General features: G+C 33.9%; 2 protein-coding genes and 1 long non-coding RNA gene across 5 annotated transcripts in view; 1 reads left to right on the forward strand and 2 right to left on the reverse strand.

Moving 5' to 3' along the window:
* The window catches only part of LOC136037006 (ribosomal protein S6 kinase 2 beta-like), an 884,370-nt gene that overhangs the window by 566,546 nt on the left and 290,552 nt on the right, over positions 1 to 27,272 (reverse strand). The gene's annotated exons all lie outside the window — the stretch shown is intronic.
* LOC136036980 (annulin-like) overlaps positions 1 to 27,272 on the reverse strand; it is a gene marked incomplete at its 5' end in the record, with an annotated part of 65,977 nt that overhangs the window by 16,814 nt on the left and 21,891 nt on the right. Inside the window, 6 exon segments of the mRNA XM_065719388.1 lie at positions 117 to 256; positions 5,426 to 5,586; positions 10,124 to 10,269; positions 19,765 to 19,909; positions 24,870 to 24,949; positions 26,972 to 27,225. Coding sequence (XP_065575460.1) covers positions 117 to 256; positions 5,426 to 5,586; positions 10,124 to 10,269; positions 19,765 to 19,909; positions 24,870 to 24,949; positions 26,972 to 27,225 — 926 coding nt within the window.
* The window catches only part of LOC136036990 (uncharacterized), a 28,747-nt gene continuing 13,821 nt past the window's right edge, over positions 12,347 to 27,272 (forward strand). Inside the window, exons 1-2 of one of the 2 annotated variants that reach the window (XR_010619844.1) lie at positions 12,347 to 12,588; positions 24,406 to 24,551. This is a non-coding gene — a long non-coding RNA (uncharacterized LOC136036990). The remainder of the gene's footprint in view (positions 12,589 to 24,405; positions 24,552 to 27,272) is intronic. The other variant, XR_010619845.1, reaches the window with a different exon arrangement.

Below are 27,272 nucleotides of genomic sequence, written 5' to 3' on the forward strand. Positions count from 1 at the left end.
ATTAGTGAACTAGCAGTAGTAATAATAATAGTAGCATGCACATAGGGCCTCTTGGTTAGTTCAATATATCCCTCAAGAGATAAGTACAAATTTAAAGATTGATAGTTTGAACTTACTCATCGAGCTTGATTTTCTGAGCTGGCCCCATTCCAGGACCTTCAACGCTGAACCGAGGCTTTGTGAGTGGAACTGGTAGTGGGTTTTCGAGGGATACTTCAAGGACAAGGTGAGAATTTACTTGACATAGAGCTCGGCCCTGAAAAAAATTCATATGACACATGCTGATAGTGTTAAGTTGAATTCATTCCTTTTCTTCAAATTTGTAAAACCAGTCCTAAGCTTTAAAAGATGTTTGTCAAAGTATCTGAAGTTGTCTAAATTTAAAGCTTTTAAATTTAATTTTTCAATAGTCTAACCTCAATGGATCAATAGAAATTAAAGATTCTGTGTGAACAGTAACAGAGAGGCAAAATTCCATAATAAGCTTAAAACAACAAATAAAAAACCAACAAGTTTAAAGGTAACATAAAAAATATAAAACTAAAGCAAGAAAACATAAAAAGATAGAAAGCAATTCAAAACTCGTAAAAAATTCAAACCCTTAAATCTGAAAATCACAAATTTAAAGTAATCACAAAAATTCAAAAATTAAAGCGAAAATAATGCATAATAAGAGTAGGCATTGTTATTAAAAGTCATATTATAACAAACTTACTATTTATTAGCAAGATTCTTGGCACTACTAATTACTTCTTGATAGTGTACCAATCTCAGTAATCTTTCTTTGACCACGTACAACGGTTAAAACTACTTCAGAAAAGTCCACACAGTAGCCTTCTGGAAATTTTCTGCTTTCTTCCCTCATTTCATTTCCTTCTCTTATCAAAATTTTAATCTGAACGGGTCGGAACAAATTAAGAATTGTGAAAGAACGGGAACAGGCGATGAAACATAGCCCATTACAAGTGTAAAGCCCTAGAGGTTGATTCCTTGTACTTAAATGAGAGTAGACAGTGACATTAAAAAAAAAAAAAAACATAACCTAGCTATTAACAAGATTCTCAGTCAGGTATGTAACCAGGCTGTTTTGTCCGGGAAAGGCCAGATCCAGGGTGCTACATGGTTTGAACCCTTCCCAAACTTTAGTTGGGCTCATAAGAAATAATAGAATCGTGTATAAGCACAATTTTGGTTTGTTTTTAATTATTTGGCAACCCCCACCTCTTCCCCAAAATAAAACCTTCCCCTGAACGAAAATCCTGAGCATGGCCTTGGAGGGGGATGAAACATAATTTTATTTGATGCTCCGTATAAGAAGTAAAAAATATTAGAAGACCGCTACTGTAAGCTGAAAGAAACATCTTGTTTAAATTGCTTTTAAATGTTTGCAGCGACTGTGAATCTATTGCTATATCAGATAGTTTGTATTTATTCGAAATGAGAGAAAATTGATATCTTATGCTCAACGTCGGTCTGTCATTCTTGACAATCGAGAAATGAAGTTTTTCCAAGCTCTTGATGTATGACAGTGTTCAGATTTAATGAAAAAGATTCAGTCCATTCGAAAAGTAATTTTTTGTTGGATTTTTTAAACCAAATTCTCAAATTAAAATAAACATTTTCTCAGCTCAATAATATCTAGACACAATAAAGATATTTTGTTTCAGACAAGTTTTCAGTCTTGCTAGGGTGCAATAAAGCAGCCTAAAATTAAATTGATCTATTCTGAACAGTTTTTAACCCTCATGGATTTTAAACTTCAGTTTTTAATTCTCATTATATTGATGAGAAATTGAACATCCAGACACTCTTATAATACCGAAAATACGCGCTTTAAATGGCAGAGCTGAGTCCACATACGTGTCCTAAACGAGTCCTAAATATCTTTGAACATCCACTTTTCATAAGGAAGAAGCCAACACTAATATTTTGGGTAACACACGGTTCACTGACTTTGAACTTCTAAAAAAAAACTATAAATTCTGACATTTCTATATAGGATAGGGATCAATCTATTAACTCTATACTTAGAACTTAGATTCAGAGTAATATTTCCTGGTACAGTCCTAAGCTTCCTTCGTTTCCCGCCCTTAAACTAATAGCTGTCTTATTTGCAAACAATATTGGCAAATCATCACTTGAGGGCTAGAAATTTAGACGATCATTTATAACAAAAAAGAAAAAGAAAAATAAAAATAAAAAGTTTATTATGAATAAAAAGAAAAAACATCGAGCCAAGTACAGATGTCTGAGAAATCTTTCAGTCTTTAAGCCGCAAAAATGTGAGATGATTCATCACCGACTTGCATTTAAAAACTTCTTTGAGATAAATATGATCTAACCAAATCAAGAACTATTCTGCGAACTCCCATGTTTTCCAATTTATCAAAAATAATTAAATCAACTCCCTATGAAAAGTTTTTTTTTGTCGAAAGAAAATTGTTGCTAAATTAAATAAGTTAAACAGTATTTAAAGTACCAAGGACAGTGAAAACGAGATTGATTATTTGAATTCAAACTGGAAGTTTAAACACTTATTCATATATTCATAAATTAGAAAACAATAGGGAGTCAAGTTATGATGAAAAAAAAAATCAGACAAAGAATTACCGAAAAACCAACGGCACTAAACAGCTTAAGAAGGTGTAACCTTCCTTTGTTGGATTTGGGAATTCACAGATTATTTATGGTATAATATCAAACTATTCTTGGTTTTAATGCTGATTTTAAATATATAAATTTCATCAAGTTTAGTCTTACCCTTCAAAAGTTACGAGCCTAAAAGTTTTGCTTTATTTTAGAAAATGGGGCGAAACGCTCCCTAAAAGTCATAAAATCTTAATGAAATCCCCACCACCACATTCATCGTATCAGAGAACACTACTGTAGAAGTTTCAAGCTCCTATCGAAAAAAAATGTGGAATTTTGTATTTTTGGTCCGAAGACAGATCACGGATGCGTGTTTGTTTGTTTGTTTGTTTTTTTGTTCTTTTTTATCCAAAAATGCCACGAAAGAGCTCATTCTAATGCCCTTTGCTAGTGCCCTTTGCTCTATGCCCTTTTTAAGTGACCAGCAATTGGAGGGCACCTAGGCCTCCTCCCAAGCTCATCTTTTCCCAAAGTCACCGGATCAAAATTCTGAGATGGCCATTTTATTCAGCACAGTCGAAAAACCTAATAACTGTCTTTGAAACTTACTCCCCCAAAGTCCCTGTGAGAGCGGCTGCAAGTTACAAACTTAGACCAGTGTTTACACGTAGTAAGGGTTATTGGGAAATGTACAGATGTTTTCAGGGGGATTTATTTTGGTTGGGGTGGAAGGGTTTGAGGGAATGAGATTATATATATATAAATAACGACGAAGACCACACTGCCTTTCCATCACAAACACCAAAAACAAGAAGCACAATAGGGAATTTTTTAAGACAGTGGGAAACAAATTAGAATGAATATTTCGGCCCTACGTCCAAGGGCCGTCCTCAGCAATACAATTAAGAAAAAACAACTTACAAGAGGATAAAATCAATAAAACTAAAATGAACAGTTTTTCAAAACGGTCCCAGCATCCTTACATCAGCGAAGTTCAACCAGGACTGATAAATAAATTGTTATGAAACGAGGCAATTCATTGAAATGAAAGAAAATGATTTAAAAACACGCTTTTAATGCCAGCCTAGCTTTTTTCACTGCTGATCTTATAGGTCTATCTGTGACAGGTTCTGTGTTAACATCTATTAGTTTTATTGATTTAATCATCTTGTAAGTACTAAATGAACATTATCTTCTTGCATGTATCCTATGTATCCTGTTTATCCATTGTATCCATGTATCCATTATCCTATGTATCCATTGTCCTGTGTATGTATCATTATGAACATATCCTCTTGTAAGTGTAAAACTAAAATGAACAGTTTTTCAAAACAGTCCCAGCATCCTTACCTCAGCAAAGTTAAACCAGGACTGATAAATAAATTGTTATGAAACGAGGCAATTCATTGAAATGAAAGAAAATGATTTAAAAACACGTTTTTAATGCCAGCCTAGCTTTTTTCGCTGCTGATCTTATAGGTCTATTTGTGACAGGTTCTGTGTTAATATCTATTAGTTTTATTGATTTTGTCCTCTTGTAAGTTGTTTTTTTTCTGATTTGTATTGCTGAGGACGGCCCTTGGACATAGGGCCGAAATATTCATTCTAATTTGTTTCTCACTGTCTTAAAAAATTCCCTATAGTTCTTCTTGTTTTTTGGTGTTTGTGGAGGAGATTATGTGGGGGGAACTTTCTATGGAGGAATTTGTGATAGTGGAAGATACATTCCATGAACGGAGCGTAGGATTTTCTAGCATTATTTAAAAAAACTATGAAAGAACAGATATGAAAAAAAATTTTCAACTGAAAGCAAGGAGCAGCATTAAAATTTAATACGAACAGAAATTATCACGCGTATGAGGGGTTCATCTCCTCCTAATACCTCGCTCTTTACGCTAAAGTATATTTTAGTAATTTCATCCTAAGGAATTGGGACAAAACTTAAGCTTTAGTGTAAAGAGCTAGGTATTTACGAAGGGACGAACCCCCTAATATATGTAATAGAAACAATATAAAAGTTCTTTACGCAAGTTAATTCGTAAATAACGTACATTTTTTTACTAATAAAAACTTTCGTAAAAATTATAAGTTCTAGTTGCCTTTTTAAGTAAGCAAAAAATTGGAGGGCAACTAGGCCTCCTAACCCGCTCCTTTTTTTTCTCAAAATCGTCCGATCAAAACTATAAGAAAGCCATTTAGCCAAAAAAAAATAAATTAATATGCAAATTTCGTTTTAATTATTCATTTGCGGAGAGCCAAAATCAAAACATGCATTAATTCAAAAACATTCAGAAATTAAATAAAAAAGTTTCTCACTGTTTTAAAAAGTAGAGTTGAGAGAAAGAGTCAAACCCTAATGTAAAGAGTGGGGCGTTGAGGAGGAAACAGCCCTTTTATATACGGAGTAATTTCTGTTCGTTTTAAGTTTTAATGTCACTCCTTACTTTTAGTTGAAAAAGAACTTGTTTTAATTATTTAATTTACAAAAAACGGGCTTTTAAACATAACTAATTTTTTTTTCACGGTTCAAGGTGGCAACACTGACGAATATGTGGTACAGCCCTAAAAACTCCATAATTTAGAAAGAACAAGAGAAATATTTGAGAGAATCGTGAGTTTCAGGTATAAAAAATTGGCCCAGAGATTGAACTGAAAAGAGAAGAATGCAAATATTAAACAACTTTTGTGTCAAAATATACTGAAGGTAAACAAATTGTTTCCTGAGAAAAGTATTATTTTGAAGTTTTAACAATATTCCTACCTAACTGCTATACTTAAAATTAAAAGGATAAAAGTTAAACTAGGAGGAATAAAACTAGAAAAAGAGTATACTCACATTGAAATTGACGTCTGGCTTCCTTACTCTTACATCACTCTGGGAAAACATTTCATAGTCGATATTTGGTACCTTTCCCATTAAGGATATTTTAAATAAACCTTGGTCAGTCAATGCGTCTGCATATTCTTCATATGTTACATCAAATCCCAGCTCCATCTCTTAAAAGAAAAATAAACTTATGTATATAAGTTTAAAACTTATCAGGAAAAGAAATAGTTCTATTACTTTTTCTTATTCTCTTACTTATTCTTGGGCCTAGTAACCGCTTTACTTTTGTAATAGTTTTTCTTTTAATATTAATAAAATTATTGATTGATTGATTGACCTCTTTTTGACCCCTTGCTTTCGGCAAATCAATATTTTACCAATTTTATGTGTGTGTGTGTGTGTCTGGGAGGGGGTTCTAAAACAAGGATTTGCCAATGTATGTTTTGAGCAAATCGGAAATTTTTTCTGCCGTTTTCAGGCCAATTTCCTGGGACCTTTTCTGCAAGCTCAAGGCCTTGTTGTATTTTATGATCCCTGTGACCAAGGGAGTCAAGGATGCAGACATAAGGAATGCAAATATAGCTGTTCCTTGGCTCTTTTTGGGTTAATGTTTCGTCATTGCGTTTTCGTTCGTGGGTTCTTCGTATTTCAAGCGCCTATAAACTTTAATTTCAAGCAAAATAGGAGAAAAAGTTCTTTATTGGGCCTCAATTCTACGGGCCCTTTCCCCCATCAATTTTTTTGTATATTAGTTAGTAATTGGCCCAGCAACTTCCGCATATCAGTTTCAAGTTGTTTGAAAAGATCTTTTGGTTCTTTGCCAAGCCCCGTTTTTGGAAAACCTATTGTTTTTATGTCCACTGAACATTCAACTGATTCGGCAGAATTGCCTTTTCAAGGGGATTGGCTAATATTTTTACTCTTTTATACACCTAGGATCCCTTGGTCCCAGGACCTATCGATTTAGCTTTGTTCCAGTAAGGAAACACTTATTTGCCTCACTTTTAAGTGAGGCCCAAGGACTGAGGGTACTGCTTTCAGGCACATAGTGTGTATAAAAAACATTTTAGATCAATTTGAGCTATCTATTCAAGGACTTTGGCGTCACAAGAATAAAAAGACGTTGTGTCCTATTGGCCCAGGAAGCTTCGGATGGAAGTTTCAAGCCAATCGGACCCAATCTAATCCATTATTTTTGTCCAATAAGAGCATATTAAGGGTTTTTTAAGGAATGTAAATTAAGGTATTCCCGAATCCTTATTAGAATTTAGTTTCGTTAATACTATTAACAGTATCGTTAAAACTGTCTATCTTATTATGGGTGCTAGTTTCAAACTGGTTGAAAAAACAAAGTTTTTAGCGTTTTTTGAGGCCCCATGTTCAGGAGAGTCAATACCTTTTACAATTTTTGTGTTGGCCGAAAAGGACAAGTTGGCCGAAAAGGACAATCTTCGGTAATCTATCATCTTTTATTCGCAGAAAGTGCCGTAGTTATCTCAACCTTTCTCTCATTGTAGCCCTAACAGCGGAATTGAACTACACTTTTCGTACATCCTAATGTTTGAAATACTGTCAGTCAGTCGCGTACCCAAAAAAATCTGTGAGCAATTTCTCTGGAAAACATCTAGCAAATCTTCATCCATTTTTCGGAGCGCCTAAGCTTCAAAACTATATTCGACCACTGTCATTACTGCAGCCTCCAATATTCTAACCTTGATTTGCAGACTTAACTTCCTATTCATCCAAATGTTTTTCAACTGTGAAAAAACAAACAAAAAAAAACGACGTGAGCCTTGACTATAATAGATTTATATCTTCAATGCACCCACTGTCTTTACTAATAATACTACCAAGGAAAGTGAAGCTGTCCCCTTGATAATCTTTTCGTTACCCAGCGTTACTTCTCCATCCTCACTTATTTTCCTAGCCTTAGGGACTTAGTCTTCTTGACATTAATTTTCAAATCTATTCTTGCACTTTTAACTCGCAAAACCTCTAAAAGTTCATTCATTTCGCTTACACTTTCATCTAGGATGTTTCAACCATCATCATAATCTAAGTCCAGGAAAGGTTTTCCTCCCCTTTTGATTCCGTGTTCTCCAATTGTCTTTCCTGTGCTCCTTAAGACAAAGTCCATCAAAATTATCCGTCGAAAGGGGGATATAACACCATCCTACTACTTTACTGTGCATTGGGATCCTCTTGGTTCAGTAACCTAGGTATTAAAGTTGCAAACTGATTAGAATTGCTTATGCCCCAAGCTTAAAATCGTTTCGTTTATTAGGATCCCTTTTACCCAGTAAGTAAGTAAATAAGTAAGTATTTATTCGTGAGTAAACCAAACAAGGTATTTCACACTATATGCTAAACTAAAACTACATGACATAAAAAAGAAAGCACCAAAAAAAAAACACTAATCTAATCTTAATGTCACAAATGAAGAAAAATGATTACACAACCAATGATCACCAACTACGAAATTTCTAATCTCCCAATTCTTTAAAAAAAACAATAACAAGGTTTCTAACATCCTTATTACTCACTACCAAATTCAAACTAAAAGGAAAGCTAAGACCTAGTTCAGATGGGCACAAAGACAAAAACATTCTCTGGGTATAATATAAAGGACATTCAAGTAAAAGATGGCTGGAAGTTTCAAGAATATTGCAGCAGTGGCACAAGCTAGAAGGAACTTTACCAATTCTATGGAGGAGACCATTAAGACGACAATGACCGGTAATAAATTGTGTCAACTGGTATCTTGGCTCAATCCCTTTTACCCAGGGGTTTTTTATTTCAACTTCAAGTTCATATATTATATTAAAAAACAGTTCAATGCTATCATTTATTAGCATATGTCCGGAAAATAGTAATCAGGAACTTTACGTGCTACCTACTTACACAAAAACAATTGACTCGCACACCCGTCCCTCCCTCTTCAATCAAACATAAGATAGAATTAATTTTAATCATAAATCTAGCAGCACTGAGGACAAGTGCAAAGTAGTCAAAGGCTAATTATACATAAATAAAGCAAAAAAAAAAGATCCGATATGAAAACACTATTGACATTTTTGTTTGTTTTTTTTTTTTTTTTGTCCTAAAAAAGCACTGCCAAATATAATTAAATATCTGATTTGCCGCTATTTTTTATCAAGGTTTTAAATGACTGTTGAACCTTCTTTTGAAAGAGTCAACAGACAAACTCTTGGGAATAACTTCCCGAGGAAGATAATTCAAGATCGAAGTCCAAAGTCAAATTATCTGTTTTTTTAATGCTCTCTTCTCAGCAAAACGAACTTAAGATAACTAGACTGATCTATCTGCCTTTGTATCTGGCTTGTCGGTTGGAAAACGGGGGCCACTATATGAGAAAGCTCTGGAGAAGGAGGTGAATGTATGTACTTATAGGAAACAGCTAACGACGTTACATCAAACCTCTTACTAACAAACTGGAGAGCGTCGCGGGTAACGATTGAACCATCCCTATTAGTTCTAGTTTGGATCTTTTGGACCGACTCCAACTGTTTCTTGGAGCATCAGCATACAGCGGTCATCCTTATTTGGCAATGGGTCTGATGCAAGACTTGTACATGATGGAGCTGAGCAATACAAGGTTTTTGTAGTGAAGTGTGACCCCAAAATTTCTTTTGTGGGAGTTTTTCAACCGATTGTGGTAAGTCTTTTAAGACAGATGTGTGAAAAAATGAATACCAAGAAGACAAAGCTTGTTGACTTTTTTTTATATCTTCATTCACGAAGATGAAGGTATGGTGTCAAAAACAGGTATATTATACGAAATTCCGAAAACTTGATATAACTGTTAAAAAGGATCAACAGTACGACCGATTTCTTAGACGATCTAGAGAAAATAGAATAAATTTTCACCTTCAATTGTCTCATTTAATGAAAAAATAGTTTTGTCGTCATTTCTTTAGTAAAATAGATATTTATGCGCTATGTTTATGGGTGCAGTTTTATGAGCTATTTTTTTAGTTATGTGCAAAAAAAATTATGATCTACTTATTTTAATTAGAAGTGTAATTTTTATATTTTTCAGTTTTCTTTTCCTACTCCTCTGTGTACATCTTTTGTATATATAGAGGGCACAAATAAATTATTATTATTGTTATTATTATTATTATTATTATTATTATTATTATTATTATTATTATTATTATTATTATTATTATTATTATTATTATTATTATTATTATTAACGAGAAAAGCGTTGAGAAGACTAGGGCACATTCTGTGGATGAAGGATGACAGATTGCCAAAGATTGTCCTTGTCGGCTAATAGTCTAGGGCCAAACAAAAATCAGCTCGTCTCCAAATAGGACGGGAGAAAAGGTTTAAGGGAAATTTAAACCCCTTGGGACGATGTAAAGAGGTAGGCTTTGAATTGATTTGAATAGAGGAGACGCTGCTGTGAGTTTATTAGTTGAGGTTTGCAAAGACTCTTTTCAATGAAACTACCATACGATCATTTTTCCAAATCTAGGGGTAATTTGTCCATTTTTCATTTATAATACCAAAAAACAAGCATTTAAAAAATATTTATGAACAATATAATCTAGGGAGCAATCCCCTCCCCTCCCAGTTTTTGCCTCTGATTAAATATACTTTTAAAAAATCTAATTAACTTTAACCTTAAAAAAATTCATTTTTACAAAATTTCGATTTCATTTGATGAAATATACTTACTTGAGAAAGGATTTATAGTATGGCTAAATGTCTCCTTTTTAACCAACCTTGACGGAATGCCTGTGTAAAGAACTGAATAAAGACTTAGAGTAGCAACGATGTCACTACTGTTCGTTTCGTGTTTATTAACAACAGTAAAAAGAACCCTAGAAAAAAATAGAATTAATTATTTTCAAAATTGAAAAAAAAACTGGAAAAAAATCTAAGTGTCACTAACGCAATGTACACAATAAAGCAACGGTTGATGCCAGCTACTATGCAAAATTACCGCAGGGTAGGCGTTTCAAGTCTGAAAAATAAAAAAACAAGTTTTTTTTAACTGAAACTAAGGAGCGACATTAAAACTTAAAACGACCAGAAATTACTTCGTATATGAAAGAGGCTGCTTCCTCATCAACGCCCCGCTCTTTACGCTAAAGTTTGACTCTTTCTCTCAATTCTTCTTTTTAAAACAGTAAAAAACTTAAGCGTAAAGAGCGGGGCGTTGATGAGGAAGCAGCCTCTTTCATATACGAAGTAATTTCTGGTCGTTTTAAGTTCTAATGTCGCTCCTTACTTTCAGTTAAAAAAAACTTGTTTTTTTATTTAATTTCTGGACGTTTTTGAATCAATGCATGTTTTGATTTTGGCTCTCCGCAGAGGAATAATTAAAACAAAATTTGCATTTTTTTTTTTTTTTTGGCTAAATGGCTTTCTCATAATTTTGATCGAATGATTTTGAGAAAAAAAGAACGGGGGAGGAAGCCTAGTTGCCCTCCAGTTTTTTGGTTAATTAAAAAGGCAACTAGAATTTTTGATTTTTTACGAATATTTTTATTAGTAAAAGATTTACGTAACTTATAAATTAGCTTAAGTAAAGAACTTTTGTATTCTCATATTTTTATTACATATATGAGGGGGTTCCCCCCTTGTCAGATCCTCGCTCTTTACATTAAAGCTTAAATTTTGTCCCAATTCATTAAGAATGACCCCAGAATCACAAAAGCTGTAGAATAAATAGTTGAAATTGCTAAAAATACTTTAGCGTAAAGAGCGAGGTATTAGGAGAAGGTGAGCCCCTCAAATGGGTAATAATTTCTGTTTGTTTTAAGTTTTAATGCTGCTCCTTACTTCCAGCTGAAAGAACTTTTTCATATTTATTTTTTCATTTTTTTTTTAAATAATGCTAGTAAATCCTGCGCTCCCTTCGTGGAGATTTTCTTCCGCCATGACAAACTATCGATGGAAAGTTCCCCCAGCATATCCCCCTCTTCTCAACCCCTCCCCCAACCAGAAAAATCCTCCTGAAAACGCCTGTACACTTCCCAATAACCATTACTATATGTAAGCACTGGTCAAAGTTTGTAACTTGTTGCCCCTCCCACGGGGACTGTGGGGGAGTAAGTCGTCCCCAAAGACATAGTTATAAGGTTTTTCGACTACGTTGAATAAAATGGCTATCTCAGAATTTTGATTTGTTGACTTTGGTAAAATAATTAGCTTGGGAGGGGGCCTAGGTGCCCTCCAATTTTTTTGGTCACTTAAAAAGGGCACTAGAACTTTTCATTTCCGTTAAAATGAGCCCTCTGGCAACATTCTAGGACAACTGGGTCGATACGATCACCCCTGGGAAAAAGAAAAAAAAACAACAAAAAAACAAAAAAACAAAAAAACAAATAAACACGCATCCGTGATCTGCCTTCTGGCAAAAAATACAAAATTCCACATTTTTGTAGATAGGAGCTTGAAACTTCTACAGTAGGGTTCTCTGATACGGTGAATCTGATGGTGTGATTTTCGTAAAGATTCTATGACTTCTAGGGGGCGTTTCCCCCTATTTTCTAAAATAACGCAAATTTTCTCAGGCTCGTAACTTTTGATGGGTAAGACTAAACTTGATGAAAGTTATATATTTAAAATCAGCATTAAAATGTGATTCTTTTGATGTATGTATTAGCATCAAAATTCTAATTTTAGAGTTTTGGTTACTATTGAGCCGGGTCGCTCCTTACTACAGTTCGTTACCACGAACTGTTTGATAGAGAGAGCTTTTTGAATCAGAATTGAAAAAAAAATATTCTCAGAAAACGAGTAGAAAAATCTTTATTTTTGTCCCTCAGGCAACAAGAAAAAAGACAGCCTTTTTTTTCTACAGCCCAGAGAAAACAACAGTTCGATTGTTAAATTAATGGAAAGACCTGAATAATACACAAATTACTGGGCAGCACAAAATATGTCCTTTACTTCAAATAAGAGTGCATAAGAGTAGCATCAGTATTTCAGTAGCATTCATTCAGTGAACATCTCTGCGTACTTGGAGAGTTACCTATGTGAAAAACCGTATTTGAACTGGACTGGTGTTTATTACAGTGTTATAACACATTGTTATTAATTAAGTTGAAATAACACATTGTTATTTATTGACTATTTTGTGGTTTACTGGATAGCAGCTTTGGATATAAGAGTACGGCAGAAATTTCTAGCAGGTCTGAAATTTGATACTTGACTTCTTATTTTTTCTTAAGTTAATTTAGTCAGTTCTGAAGTTTAAAATGAGCAAGTTCAAGAAAGGGGACTTGGCGTTGGTAAAATTCAGAAATTACCCGCTTTGGCTAGTAAGAATTGTAGACGTTAATACTCAATTAGAAAAAGTACCTAAATTTCTAGTTTTTTGTTATGGATCCCACGATCTTCAGACAGTTTTAGAAGTAAATTTAGTTCTCTATGCGGAAAAGTCTAAAGAAGCATCACAAAAAACAGAACGGAGCGTTAACAAGGCATTTCAAGAACTGGAGATTTTCCCGGAAATCTACTTACAGTATTCAAAAGAAGCTCCCCCCGCTATAACTGGCTTAAAATCTGAAAAATCATCAAGCTGTTCTTGTTGAAAAGTTAGTTTCTACGGAACAAGAGTTAGCAGAGACAAAGCAAAATATGCTCAAGGACATCGAGAAATTGGTCACAGAAAAGGTAGCACAAAAAAATAGTATCAACCCAGGTACCGCTGAACTGATAATATTCCAAGTTTATGATGGATTATCAGTAGAATACAATGGAAAATTTGATAAGATTGGCATAGTACTTAAGGGGTTAAGAGCTCGAATAGAGTCGCTTGAAAATCGTATTGAAAAAATGGAAATTAGACTTGATGAATATCAACAAGAAGATCAGCTTGATTCCCTTGTATTTGTAGGGGTCAAACAGGCCCCTGGTGTTGACCTTGAAGTAACAATGCACAATATTATAAAAGGCAAGATGGGCTTGAGTGTTCTTATGAGTGATCAAATTCTTTCTATACAACGTTTTTGTTTACCCAACCCTGCAGCTCAGATTAGAGATGAAAGTCGAGTTGCCTCTGTGATCGTCAAATTTTCTAACAAAAATGTTGCGCATGCTGTCTTTAAAGCGAAGACTGAGCTAGCGAAATCAGGTGACTTGTAAATGAATATCTCACGAAGTAGCGTAAGATTATCCTGGACAGTGCTAGAGATAAGTTTGGAGCAAAGAACGTTTGGTCGGACCTAGGCCGTATTTTTGCCCGCCTACCAGGTGAAGCTACTTCTAGGATGCTTTGGAAGATTGAAGACACCTTCTAGATTAGTATCTTTTTTTTATTTCTCGATTGTAGTCTTCGTTGTTTTGTCTTCGTTGTTTGATCTTTTTTGTGAACTACCTTGCTTATTTTCTTTTACCTTTGTTTTTTTTCTGTTTTGTCTCGTTGGCTACTCCCCCCCCCCTATGGAGAACAATATTTTTTTTTTTTACGTTTATAGTGATTCACAAACTGATTTTTCCGTATATTATTATTGTGATTATGAAAGAATGGTTTATATTTCCAGTGCTGATTATTTGTTTATTTCTTAGTTCTTCCTTGTTTCTTTTTTCTTCTCTTTCCCTGCTTTTTCTTATTTATCCTTACCTTCATTATATAATTCTTATTTATCCCTACCTAGATTATATTATTTTTTGCTTTTTTCCTTATATTTTTTCCTTATACCTGTGGTCTGGTGGGTTTGGTCGTGGAGGGGAACTGTCATCCACCATGAGTAATTTGCCGATTTCTATTAGGGGCCAGGGTGGTATTAACTCTTTGGGGGAACGTTTACTTGAATTACAGAATAATCCTTTAGATATTGAAAATATAATTAATAATACAATTGGAAGTAGAAATCAGAAGAATAGTGATTCTACTTCGGCTTATAGAAGCAAGTATTTTTCGCAATTGAATGGTTCTGCCTCCTCTAAACGAGATGATATTTTCTCTGTGTTTCATCTTAACATTCAGGAACTTTGCTAGTCTTTTGATGAGCTGAAACGGATTGTTAGTGGTAGAACTCCTGATGTTATAGGATTATGTGAAACTCTCCTGGATTAAAAAAAGGATATCCTTTTAGATATCCCAGGATATAGGATGGAGAGGCTGAATCGGAAACAGATGGCGAGAGGTGGCCTTGTCCTTTATATTGCTGATTGTCTTGCATATAATGTCCAAATTGATTTGAGTATGAGGTAGGAAAGGGGGAGGGGAGAATGCAACTATTGTCCAATGTGTCTTTCTAGATTCCAAACCGAATGAAAATTAAAGTACCAATTAAGCCACTGTAACCGCCATGGGTACCAGTCTTTTGAGATAGGTTCAGGTGACAATGCCATCTTTCGGTTAAAGAATTTTCAAAATTCGCTCCTGCAGAGTGAAAAGGTAGCTGTAGGTATCGAAGCTAAACTCCAATAAGTGTATGATCCATTGAACTTTAATTGTGTTAAAGAATATGAAGCCAGTGCTCTTATGTCTATGCACAAAGAGACGCTAGTATTACTATGCAATTGGTGGAGGTTTTCGAGACATTGGGTGGGGAAGATTGTGTGGCTTTGGCCGTGGTTGCATTTATCAAAACTGCTATTAAGTCAGTTTCACGGCTGCCTGTTGTAAATTATTCAATGAGTCTTGTCACCAGTGGACGAGTTGGCTATTAAAAATAAGGAACTGTGTTTAGTTTGTAAATTGGTGTGGGCAATGAGGAAACGCCAATCCGTTACCATGAACATTTGAGAAGCCCAATTTTATCAGGAAAGAGTAACTTTCGTGGATTTGTGCAAAAATCTCGTAATTTAAACGCTAAGCAGCAATACTTTCTTTTGGTTAACATTTACAATTCTAACTATAATTTCAAACTCATATCAACTGCGTTGGCACGTTTGCAGAAATGTGAAGATGGCACATGGTTAGGTACTTATTTTTCTTATAAAATCATACCCAAATTATCTATAAAGCTGCTAGTCTTAGATTTAAGGGGAAAACAATTGATAGTAGTAAAACTTGCTTGAATAAATATATCTTTAGATTCTTATAGGTTTTCCCCGAATCACTCTGTCAATTAATTCAAGTAAGAAAAGGCCACGGTTTTGAAAGTTTTCACCTCCTTAAATATTACTTTCCAAATGATGAATTACATTATTTATTGACGTGTAAGGGCATAAACTCATACGACATTTACGACTCCACCTCGAGGCTACGTGAGGAAAAATTGTCACCCATAAAAGCATTTTATGATCCACTTCACGATCCTTAATGCACCACTACTGAAAATGAATTTGTTAAAAAATTTGGGCCAATGGAGGGTATAAACATGGTAAGGATTATTGTAAAATGTACCTGGCAAGTGATGTATTGACGTTGCTAGATGTTGTATGTAAAAGCACGGATAAAATCTGTGAGGGATTGGATTGAATTTAAGTTATTTCTTATCAACTCGTCATCTGGTGATGGATTTAATTCTTAAAATCAGTAAAGAGAAAATAGACATGATTTACGACGGGGATTCACACTTATTTGTAGAGAGATCCATGTGGGCAGAGTATGTTTTTCACGGAGATCATATCCTGGAAACATGACTGAACAAACCACCAATAAAAAGCGGGAGGTGGTTTTTTCTAGATATGAGCTCCCTTTATCCGTCAGCAATGTCTCACTACTCTTTGCAGTGTAGGAATTATAAATAGCCGGACAATCCTTGTGATGCAAATTTCTTGAAATTTCCACTGTTGAGGAGAATGGACCGCAAAGATAGTTTTTTTCAAAACTGATGTTGAAATACGAGTAGAACTTCATGACTCGGTAAAGGATCTTGTTTTCCCGTGCATAAGCAGGCGGATATGTAGGGACTCACTGAGTCCATATAATATTTCTTTGGTAGAGGATGGGGGTATGCACTGGAAACCTTCAAAAATCACAAAAATTCATAGAGTCTTCCAATTTGACCAAAAGCATATATGAAAACGTTTATTGATACCTCTGTCAGTAAACTCCCTGACGCTAAGACAAAGGTTGAAACATAAATTTTTAAGCATATTTTGGATTCAGCCTTTGGCAGATCGTGCGAGAGTGTGACCCATAGGAGTCGTTGTGACGTTGTAACCGACCCAAAGGAATGTGCTTGAATCCTTGCAGGTCTGAACTTTACATTGTTTACCATCATAGATTCTAATACATTCATTTCGTATTGGAAATAAAGAAATGTAGTTTTAAATAAAAATATTGCTCATCGTAGTGCAATTTTAGAAATTTTCAAAAAACTCATGTTGGAAATTTATTATAATGTGCGCATACTTCAATGACCAATGGAGGGACAAGTTCAAGTGTATTATGGAGACACTGATTTAATCCTGTTAAAAATAAAAGAGTGAATCTGTTGGATGATTAGGAAAATAGTGAGCAAATTAACTTTCGACTGAACAATTCCAACAGGGACGAGTCCATTTACCCTGGACCCAATTTGGCTCCAGGACCCAAATAATCAATTACACCTAAAATCCAAGACGGGGAGCGACTTGTTTTCCAATGGTGTGCTTGCAGGTCCAAATTTGTACTGCGTGGAAACAAGCAAGGGGGTGAACACTATGTGAAGGAAAATTTCGACATGAGTGTTTACAGAAACTTTGTAGAAAAGAATTTAATTCCAAGAGTGAAGGTCATTGTGATTCTCTTTTAAAATACGAAAACTATACAGTTAGAGTTGAGAAAAGTGCCATGTCAGCCACATCGGACAAGGTCTATGTATGCTTAGGCGGTGTGAAGGTACTACCTCACGGTCATTACCTAACTTCGCATCAAGATGTATGGGTAGAGGATAGAAATCGTCTCGGTTAGGAAAAAATTTAATATTTGGCGGGAGGAGGGTCCATGTTTGCACTAGTCTCTGTTTCAGCAGTGTTTTTCATATGTTTTACCCAATGTTGAATTGTTATTAAATTTTAAAAATGTTTAAAATTATACTATTTTTTGCAAACACTGGGCCTGGGCCTCGACTACCGTGTCCTCTGGGGGGGGGGGTCAAGCCACATCCTGTTGGCCACCGCAGATGTTGCCCCCCACGCCTTCTAGTTGTTGGAGAATTCTCCCTTTCCTAATTCTTTTTATGTTTAATTATTATGGTTAGTTTTATTTAGACAGCGAAAAGGGTAATATGTATCAATTTAAAACTCGTTTCAGATCATTTATTGGTGAACCATCAATGTCTGGCAAAACAAAACTTCAAAATCGATAAGAAAACATAAATAATTCAAAATCAGACGCAAGGTTCATACGGGAACTCGACGTGTTTTTTTTTTAATTAGTAATTAAATTAATTAAAAAATTAATTAATTAAAATAATTTTTAATTTAATTAATTAATTAAATTAATTAAAATAATTAATTAAATATAATTAATAATTTAATTTTATTTAATTAAACTGGTGGTTGATTATCAATGATTTAGCTGAATCCATTGAAGAATGGTCTCAGGAGATGTTACAGTTATTCAGGGTCCTATCTCATCATGAAAAAACTTCCGTAAGTGTTGTCCTTCACAATCTATTTCGCCAGAGTAAATATATAAGAACACTTGCTTTGATTTGTACTTACTATATCATCTACAGGGCTATTCGTGATTCCAGTTCCCTCATAACTTTAAACAAACAAACTTATCCCGAGTAGCCGAAATTTCTACTGTTAAGAGGCTACAAATCTAACCTATGGCTACCTTCTATTGGGTCTCAATCAAAGCACACCCGAGGATTAACGTGCTGTCACTGATACTATTGACAATAAAATTAACATGTATCCGCCAGTAGACAGTAAAAAAGTCATTTGTTTCCATCATTACACTGAAGAGACTACATGAAAACAAACATTTTTTTTCTGACTTAGGTTTTTCCAAACTACGACTTAAGAAGGCTATACTCAAACATGGTCTTGAAAAAGAATTCATTAATCTCCTATCAGAGCTTTGTGTAAATTTAACTGATGGCAATGTTCATCTGCCAGAAGTAATTAAGCAACAGACAAAGCAACATCGTTCACTTGTATGTGTCCTAGCATGCAAAATAAGGGAAAGGCTCTTAAAAGAAAACAACTTCTTCAAGCGGGTGGTAGCTTCTTTTCACGAATGCTGCCGATAACTGCGGGATTTGTAAATGGTATTCTCAATAAATGGCTATAACCTACAAGCTGACACCAATAGAACTCGTCCTTTCTCCAAAAGAGTACTTTGAAGGTAATCTTAGTAAATTTATTAGCAATGAAAGAAATTTCGTCACGTCGATAGGCATAAATACTACCACGAAAGACCACTCAAAGGAAATGTCATTGATCGCACTCAACCTCAAAACTCACTACCATTACAACAACCTCTAAAACAAGAAGAAGATTTATCATTCTCTAAAGTTTTACTAAGTTTTGTAGGCTTATTACCCTAATCGCATAGTGAGCAATGTAAAAGACTCTTGACCATTTCGCTGAAAATGAACATGTTCATATTGATTGTAAAAAGAGTTAGCTTATGAACCACGGAAAGACCTAAAATATAATTTATTTGATGTCAAATTTTATTGCGAATCGTAAAAGACTTGAATCATTTGACAGCCATTTATATAAATACGCCTTAAACCCGGCTAAAGACTTTGCTTTCCATGACTGGGTTTAACTTACCCAGTTAAACCCAGACAAGGAAAAAGTTGATTTCAATCAAGAAAAACCCATCGAACAAAAACTGTTGTACCGATAGGTTAGGCCCAAAGCAGATATAACTCTAGTCGACTCGCAATTTACTGGGCTTGTAACCTTGGCAAAATGAACCTAAGTACATTGGCTTGTAACCTTGGCAAAATGAACAACTGGGCTGTAAAATGAACCACAAACTCTTTTTCTCCCTTCGGCATGAAATTTTCAGAGTAAGTAGACTTGAAGAAAAGAAAACTTATCTTGTAAGAAATTAGTAATTAGAAATTAGAATTAATTAGTAATTAGTGATTAATTAGTGATTAATTAATTATTATTAATTAAGTAATTAAATAAATAATAATTTAAATATTTAGTAATAATAATAATTTAACAATTAAAGTAATAAATATTAAGTAATATTAATATTCTCAATTAGTAACTAATTATTAATTAGTAATTAGTAAGAAATTAGTAATTAGAAATTAGAAATTAGAAGTAAAAATTAGTTGATTTTTTTTTTTTTCCTGATCCGCTTGGAAATTTCAAATTATGCAGATAGGTCTAAGTGAATCTTTATTAGCCACAGACTGGTTCTATTAATTTGTAAGGCCTGATTTTCTATTTTCTCTTTTTGAAGGAAACAAAACCGAAATTATTTTGCAAATAAATTTTTTTCTACATACCTTAAAGGCTTTCCTATTACTACATTATCAATGCGTGAAATTTCAAAATTCACATCATAAAAAGCTTTGTTATAATAATATCTTGATTTGTCGTTTGTGGCAGTTCTCAGAGCTCGGGCAACGGCTTTCCTTTCTTCCACAGAACCTAAAGGACAAATATTTTGTATGAGTAAAAAACAATAATAATCTTTATGAAAAATTCCAATTGTTTCCAAGGGGATTGTCTAAAGATAATCTCAGGAGGTACTTTTTCGCCTAACAGCTTATCAAGCAATCAGCTGTACGAAAAGTGCGGTTTGATCCCACTTTTAGGAACATAAAAGAAAATTTAAAATGGTTAGGCCAGGTTTTACAGTTGAAGGATGGCAAATTAATAATGATCGTTCTTTTGGGACTTTTATTGAATAGAAAATCTATAACAATGGTTCATTTTTATGTGCTACTTCTTTGATTAGGGACAATTGGTGAACTACGCATCACTATGGCCTCTATCACTTTGACGCCTTAAAAATACCCTTTTAAATATTAAAATTGTAAGGCCACATTTTGCAGATGAAGTGAGGCAGATTAATAATGAATGTTCTTTTGGGACAGTTATTGGATAAACAATATATAACAATGGTTCATTTTTATGGCTACTTCTCTGATTAGGGACAAATGGTGAACTACAAGTCAGTATGGCCTATGTCGCTTGGGTGCCTTAAAAATACCCTTTTAAATGTTAAAATTGTAAGGCCACATTTTACAGATGAAGTTTGGCAGATTAATAATGAATGTTCTTTTGGGACTGTTATTGGATAAACAATATATAGCAATGGCTCATTTTTATGGCTACTTCTCTGATTAGGGACAAATGGTGAACTACAAGTCAGCATGGCCTCTGTCACTTGGACGTCTTAAAAATATCCTTTAAAATGTTAAAACGGTTAGGCCATGTATTTCAAATGAGGGGTAACAGAAGATTAAAAATTGTTTATTTAGGACTATTAATGGATTAACATTCTATGGCAACGGTTCATTTTTATGGGCTACCTCTTCGACTAGGGACAAATGGTGTACTACACGCCAGTGTGGCCTCTGACACATGGACGCATTATAAATACCGTTTTAATTGTTCTTAGAAGTTTTATCGACAACATTTTGGTTTTGTTCGGGCCAAAATGCTAAAGTGTGGCACTTTCCTATTGCATAATCTATTTTGTTGCTTAAAAGAATGATGTGCCCTAAAACTTTCTTTCGAATAAACCCCCTTGTAATAATCTGTGACTAATAACAATGAATGGTAACAAGGATGACCGCTCTTCTTTGAAAAAATATATTCATTGTTCGTATTCCAATGTTCATAATAACAAATTCTAACAAAATGAAGCCACCCAACAGTTTATCAGAAATTTGATTTAATTTCAAAAATGAATCATAAATAAATCATTCCTACAGTTTTGAAGGTGAGATTTCTCAATAAATCATTTTTATAGGGATGTAGGCCATTGATACCATTAAGAGAGCCAAAGGCGATGCACCCTGCGAAACAAAAATACATTAAAAAAAATATACTCAAGTATTAAAATAGGAAATGTTCCATTCAATTATTGGTAAAAACAAAGCTCCTGGCAGCAATCTTCCCCTTTCCTGGGAAATGTTTTGGCAACACTCCTCCCCTCTCCTAGGAAATTTCCTGGCAGCACTCATGATGCCTCCCCCTTCCAAGTTTTGTGACGGTGAGAACATGAATATAATCATTTTATTTTACACAGAAAAGCTTCTGTAAAAAGAGAAGAACTATTAAACCACAACACCCATATTTCAATAATATAGAAAAATTAAGGGAATGACTTCAAATCTACTCACTGTTTAATCTGCCTGATCTACGCCTATTACGGAGATCAAGCCCGTGACTCTGGGATGTAGCGTCTTATTCTCTGCCAATCAATGTTACAAAATAATGAAAATTTCTTATTAAAGCAGACACTTTTCCTAAAAACAAAGCTTCTCTTTGACTGAAGTTAGCATGGGCCTTTATAGGTTGTGTCGATTTTGCCATGACTGAAAACTCATCAAAGAACGTCTTTGCTTTTCAAAACAAGTTCCATTTGGGTCTGACTAATTTTGGAAAAGATTATCATTTAAAATGACACAGTTTATACACTTTTATTTATTTTTCATGTTTATCTAAAGATTGTTGAGTATTGACATTGGATCTTGAGATGTGTTGACAATATGTTGATGTTGCCTATTTTTTCTTACATACGATGTGTTTACTAAATAACTAAGACAACATTACAACAGTTTAGCTAAATGAAAATAATTAGACAAAATATAATATATTATGAAAAATAATATAGTAATAAATATAATATAAAAAATAATTAGACAAATGATACTTTAGACAATGATCAAAACTATTGTCTTAAAGTGAAAGTAGGAAATGGACATAGGTATCGTCCGTGAGATGGAGAGAGCTGCCATCTTTAATCCCTGCTCTGTATGCTAAACTTTAACAAATCCTTCCCAGAAGAGTATTTCAGAGTGCAGCAAATATAGTCAGTTGGTAATTGCATGTTTTTTATACACTTAGTACCTATTTAGATTGGAATGAAATCTGTTGTGGTTTAAAGTAAATAGCAAGAAAAGCACCTGAATTAATACAAAAATAATAATAATACTTGATCACATTGTTCATTTGCTAGAAAAATAATTTAAAAAAAAAATCCTTAAAAAAATCAAAAGTTTAAAAGAGTTGAAATTAAAACCAATCCATATAAATATATACAGTGACTCAATTTTTTTAAGAACAAGTATTTTTATTAGAGAAATAAATGAGATCGGAAATTTAAATGAACATCCACATTAAATTTAAACACGAAGATACAACCATAAATGTATGGAAAAACCCGAAACAAACAGAAATTAAACAAATGAACAATACAAACCTAATACAAACAGAAATTATCACAGAAAGGAGAGGGACTCTCAAACCTTCTGGAGTGTATCATTCGCATTGTACTTCAAAAATCAAATTGAAAAAATATTTTTTTTTCAACTGAAAGTAAAGATCAACATTAAAACTTAAAACAAACAGAAACTCACATATGTTATTATGTATATGAGAGAGGTCGCGCTCTCGCCAACACCTTGCTCTTTACAATAAATATTTTTAGTACTTTTGAAAAAAGCTTCTTATTTTCCAATGAAACGACTCTTGTGTTTCAAAAACTGTCTTATAGAATTGGGACAAAATTCAAAATTTAGCATAAGGAATGAGGTGTTGAAGAGGAGGCAATCCCCTTCATTTATATAATAATATCTGTTCGTTTTAAGTTTTAATGTTGCTTCTTAACCTCAGCTGAAAAATCATGTTTTTTAATTTAATTTCTGATTGTATTTTAAATATTCTCATGAAATTCGGCCCCACCTTCACGGAGACATACTCTCCCCATGGATATATTCTCTAGATCATTCAATCACGGTGAAAATTTACCTAGGCCAAATACCCTAAACAACTCCATGCGTAAAATTGAGACGGAAAAGAGAAAGCAAGAAATGTAAAAAGAATTTCTAATAGAAATTCTGGCAAATTCCTCCAGTGTATGATTTCCTCTGACAATTTTACCCCCTGGAAACGTCCCTCCCCATGCAGAGTTCCCAGCAGAAAATCGTCTTCCCATCCTAAAACGTATGTATGCTTCTCAATACCAAATACTATGTGTGAACAATGGGTAATTTTTATAACTTAAAGACCTTTCTCGTGGGGCTGTGTGGGTCCATGTTATATCGAAAGAAATAGCTATTGGGCCTTTATGCTAGGATAGACACAATGGCAATCTCAAAGTTTCACTCGACGATTTGTGGAAGAAAGGGAGGAAGAGGCCTAGTTGCCCTCCAATCTTTTTGGTCACTTAGAAAGGGAACTAGAAATTTTTATATCCCTTCGAATATACCCTCTCACAATATTCTATATATTCCCGGACTTGTACTTTAAATTTTATATGAGGGGGGCATCCTTACAACCTAAATCTCTTGCGGTTTATGGTCCCCTAGGCCCTAAAAATTACAAATATAATTTCCAAACCGTTCGGTAACAAACATTTGTCCCTTTGTTAGGCCCCATTTTTGGGAAAATCCAATACATTCTTTCAATTTACTCTTGTACATTAGAGATCTCTTGGCCCAAACATTTAAGGCTATAAAAATATTAATACATAAGTCTGAAACCGACCAAAGAAAGCTTTTGTTTTTACTTCTTAATATCCAATTTCTTAACATATCCCATTTGTGAAGCAGCCTATACCCCCAACCAAACCTTTTTGGTACTAGCTTGGATAAGTAAAACTGATTATATTTGGTAAAAGCTTGGTAAAAATATTAATCTGACAAACCTTAGAATAAATATAAGATAAATGTTTGTTAAAAAATTAGACAAAAATAAGCTAGGTCGTTTGAGTGAAAATAAGTAAAACTAGTTGGTAAAACTTTTAATAATGACAGTAAATGCAATGATCAAAATGTGCTTTTTAAATCAAAATTTATTTTTTTATAAATTTATATTTTCAACTAATTTATTATCGGAGAGATAGAATGGCTTAAGAAATTACTTGAATTATATATTTACTTATGAATTAATTGAGAAATATTTCGTTTCAGCTATATCTTGGGATGTGGATATTGAAAATATATAATAGCGTCTGGTATCTTCCTTAAGATTAGCCGGAGACTCCAAATAAAAACGGACATTTGCTATGATTAGTCCACAATATAATAGGATTAAAGATGAAATTCCCCAGTAAGCGGTAATTCATCACCATTTTTTTTATTTTGAGACTCACTTTAAATCCAAATTTAGTCAGTCTAGCTAGTTCTAGGTTAGCTTCGGGCAATCTTTATGAGCGAAGTAGGGTAGTTTACCTTTAAGCTGATGGGTATATAGAAGGCAAAAGTTTGCTTTGTTTACCCTCTTCTGCATTTTAAATCATCTGAAAAGAAAAGTATGCAGCTGTTTTGGTCAAACAGAGTTGTCAAATGCTAGAAGGTGTTTGTAATTTTTATTTCCAGCACCAGTGCCAGTTTTCACTTTTGCAAGTTTGCCATATTTTCCAGATTATACATACCGTCATCTGGCTTATACTCCTGCGTGATATCTAGACGTTCAAACCTTCCAACTTCTTTTGTGCTAATATTCTGACCAATTCTGAAAAAAAAGCGCAAGTAATATACATTTTTAAAATGCTCTTCAATGCCAAGCACATAAGACCAGAAAAAAAAGTTATAAATTAATGTAGATAAAATAAACAAGTAAAATAAATGAATGCACCAAATAAACGCAACTAATATTTTTATTCACTATTCTCATTAAACATAAAAGTTTTGCGAATAAACGAGAAAATCCGAGAAAAACAGCTGAGGTTATTCAATTGTTATTGACAAAAAACGGTTTGCCAATGCTATTTTTTTTATCTAGCCTTCAGGAAAATGTTAAAACAATTCTAATGGCACAAACTCAAAATTCTTGATATTTCAAATAGTTCGTGGTAACGAACTGTAGTAAGGAGCGACCCGGCTCAATAGTGAACAAGACTCTAAAAAACGGAATTTTGATACCAATAGATATGTCAAAAGAATTGAATTTTTATGCTGATTTTAAATATGTAAGTTTCATCAAATTTAGTCTTACTCATCAAAAGTTACGAGCCTGAGAAAATTTGCCTTGTTTTGGAAAAATAGGGTAAAAACCCCTAAAAGTCATACGAAAATCACACCATCGCATTCAGCGTATCAGAGAACCCTTCTGTAGAAGTTTCAAGCTTTTACCTACAAAAATCTGGAACATAGTATTTTTTGCCAGAAGACAGATCACGGGTGCGTGTTTATTTGTTTGTTTGTTTGTTTTTTCCCAAGGGTGATCGTATCGACCAAGTGGCCCTAGAATGCCGCAAGAGGGCTCATTCTAACAGAAATTAAAAGTTCTAGTGCCCTTTTTAAGTGACCAAAGAAATTGGAGGGCACCTAGGCCCCCTCCCACGCTCATTTTTTCTCAAAGTCAACGAATCAATTTTGAGATAGCCATTTTGTTCAGCACAGTCAAAACATAATAACTATGTATTTCAGGCTCACTTACTCCCCCACAGTCCCCAAAGGAGGGACTGCAAATTACAAACTTTGACCAGTGTTTACATACAGTAAAGATTATTTGGAAGTCTAAAGACCTTTTCAGGATGATTTCGGTTGGGGGGTTTGAGGGGAGTGGGCTACGTGGGAGTATCTTCCCTTGGAGGAATTTGTCATGGGAAAAGAGAAATTCGATCAAGGGGGCACAGGATTTTCTAGCATTATTTAAAAAAAAACAATAAATATATATATATATATATATATATATATATATATATATATATATATATATATATATATATATATATATATATATATATATATATATATATATATATATATATATATATATATATATAAGTTTTTTCAGCGGGAAGTAAGGACGAGCACTAAAACTTAAAATGAACAGAGATTATTACGCATAGGGGGGGTCCATCTCTTCCTAAATAGCTCGCTCTTTACACTAAAGTATTTTTAGTATTTTCAACTATTTATTCTACAGCCTTTGTGATTCAGGGGTCAATCTTAAAGAACTGGGACAAAATTAAAGCTTTAGTGTAAAGTGTGAGGTATTAAAGAGGAGGCAAACCCTCTCATATACGTAATATGAATATACGAATATAGAAGTTCGTTACGTAAGTTAATTTGTAAGTTATGTATATTTCTTACTAATAAAAATGTTCGTTAAAAATTAAAAATTCTAGTTGCATTTTTAAGTAACCGAAAAATTGGTGGGCAGCTAGGCCTCCTCTCCAATCCTTTTTCTTAAAATCGTCTGATTAAAACTAAGAGAAAGCTATTTAGCAAAAAAAATTAAAACACAAATTTCGTTTTAATTATTCATTTGCGGAGAGCCAAAATAAAAACATGCATTAATTCAAAAACATTCAGAAATTAAATAAAAAAAACACGTTTTTTTTTAACTGAAAGTAAGGAGCGACATTAAAACTCAAAACGAACAGAAATTACTCCGTGTATGAAAGGGGCTGTTCCTCCCTCAACGTCCCGCTCTTTACGCTAAAGTTATTTACTGTTTAATAAAGTAGAATTGAGAGAAAGAGTAAAACTTTATCGTAAAAAGCTTAAATCATTTTTATTGTCTTACTTGTCTATGTCCTGTCCAAGCAGCTTCATTTTCGTATCATTTTCATTATACCTCCAGAACACCTGATCAGCATTAGCCATTGCAAACACAAATTCCCCGTCATATGGCTTCAAAACTTCGCCTCTTCTTATTGCAGTAACTGATGCTGGTCCACAGCAAAACATGCTATTATCAGCAGACCTTTCTTGTGGGGTCGCGTCTATTACTTGCCATCCTCCATAGCCATTGCCTATATCCGGCCTCTCCATCCATACCTATAAAAAATAAGGTGAGGTTTGGTCAACTATTTGCCATCCTCCAT

Source organism: Artemia franciscana, chromosome 2 (genome assembly GCF_032884065.1).
Source record: "Artemia franciscana chromosome 2, ASM3288406v1, whole genome shotgun sequence".
NCBI classification, from domain to species: domain Eukaryota; kingdom Metazoa; phylum Arthropoda; class Branchiopoda; order Anostraca; family Artemiidae; genus Artemia; species Artemia franciscana.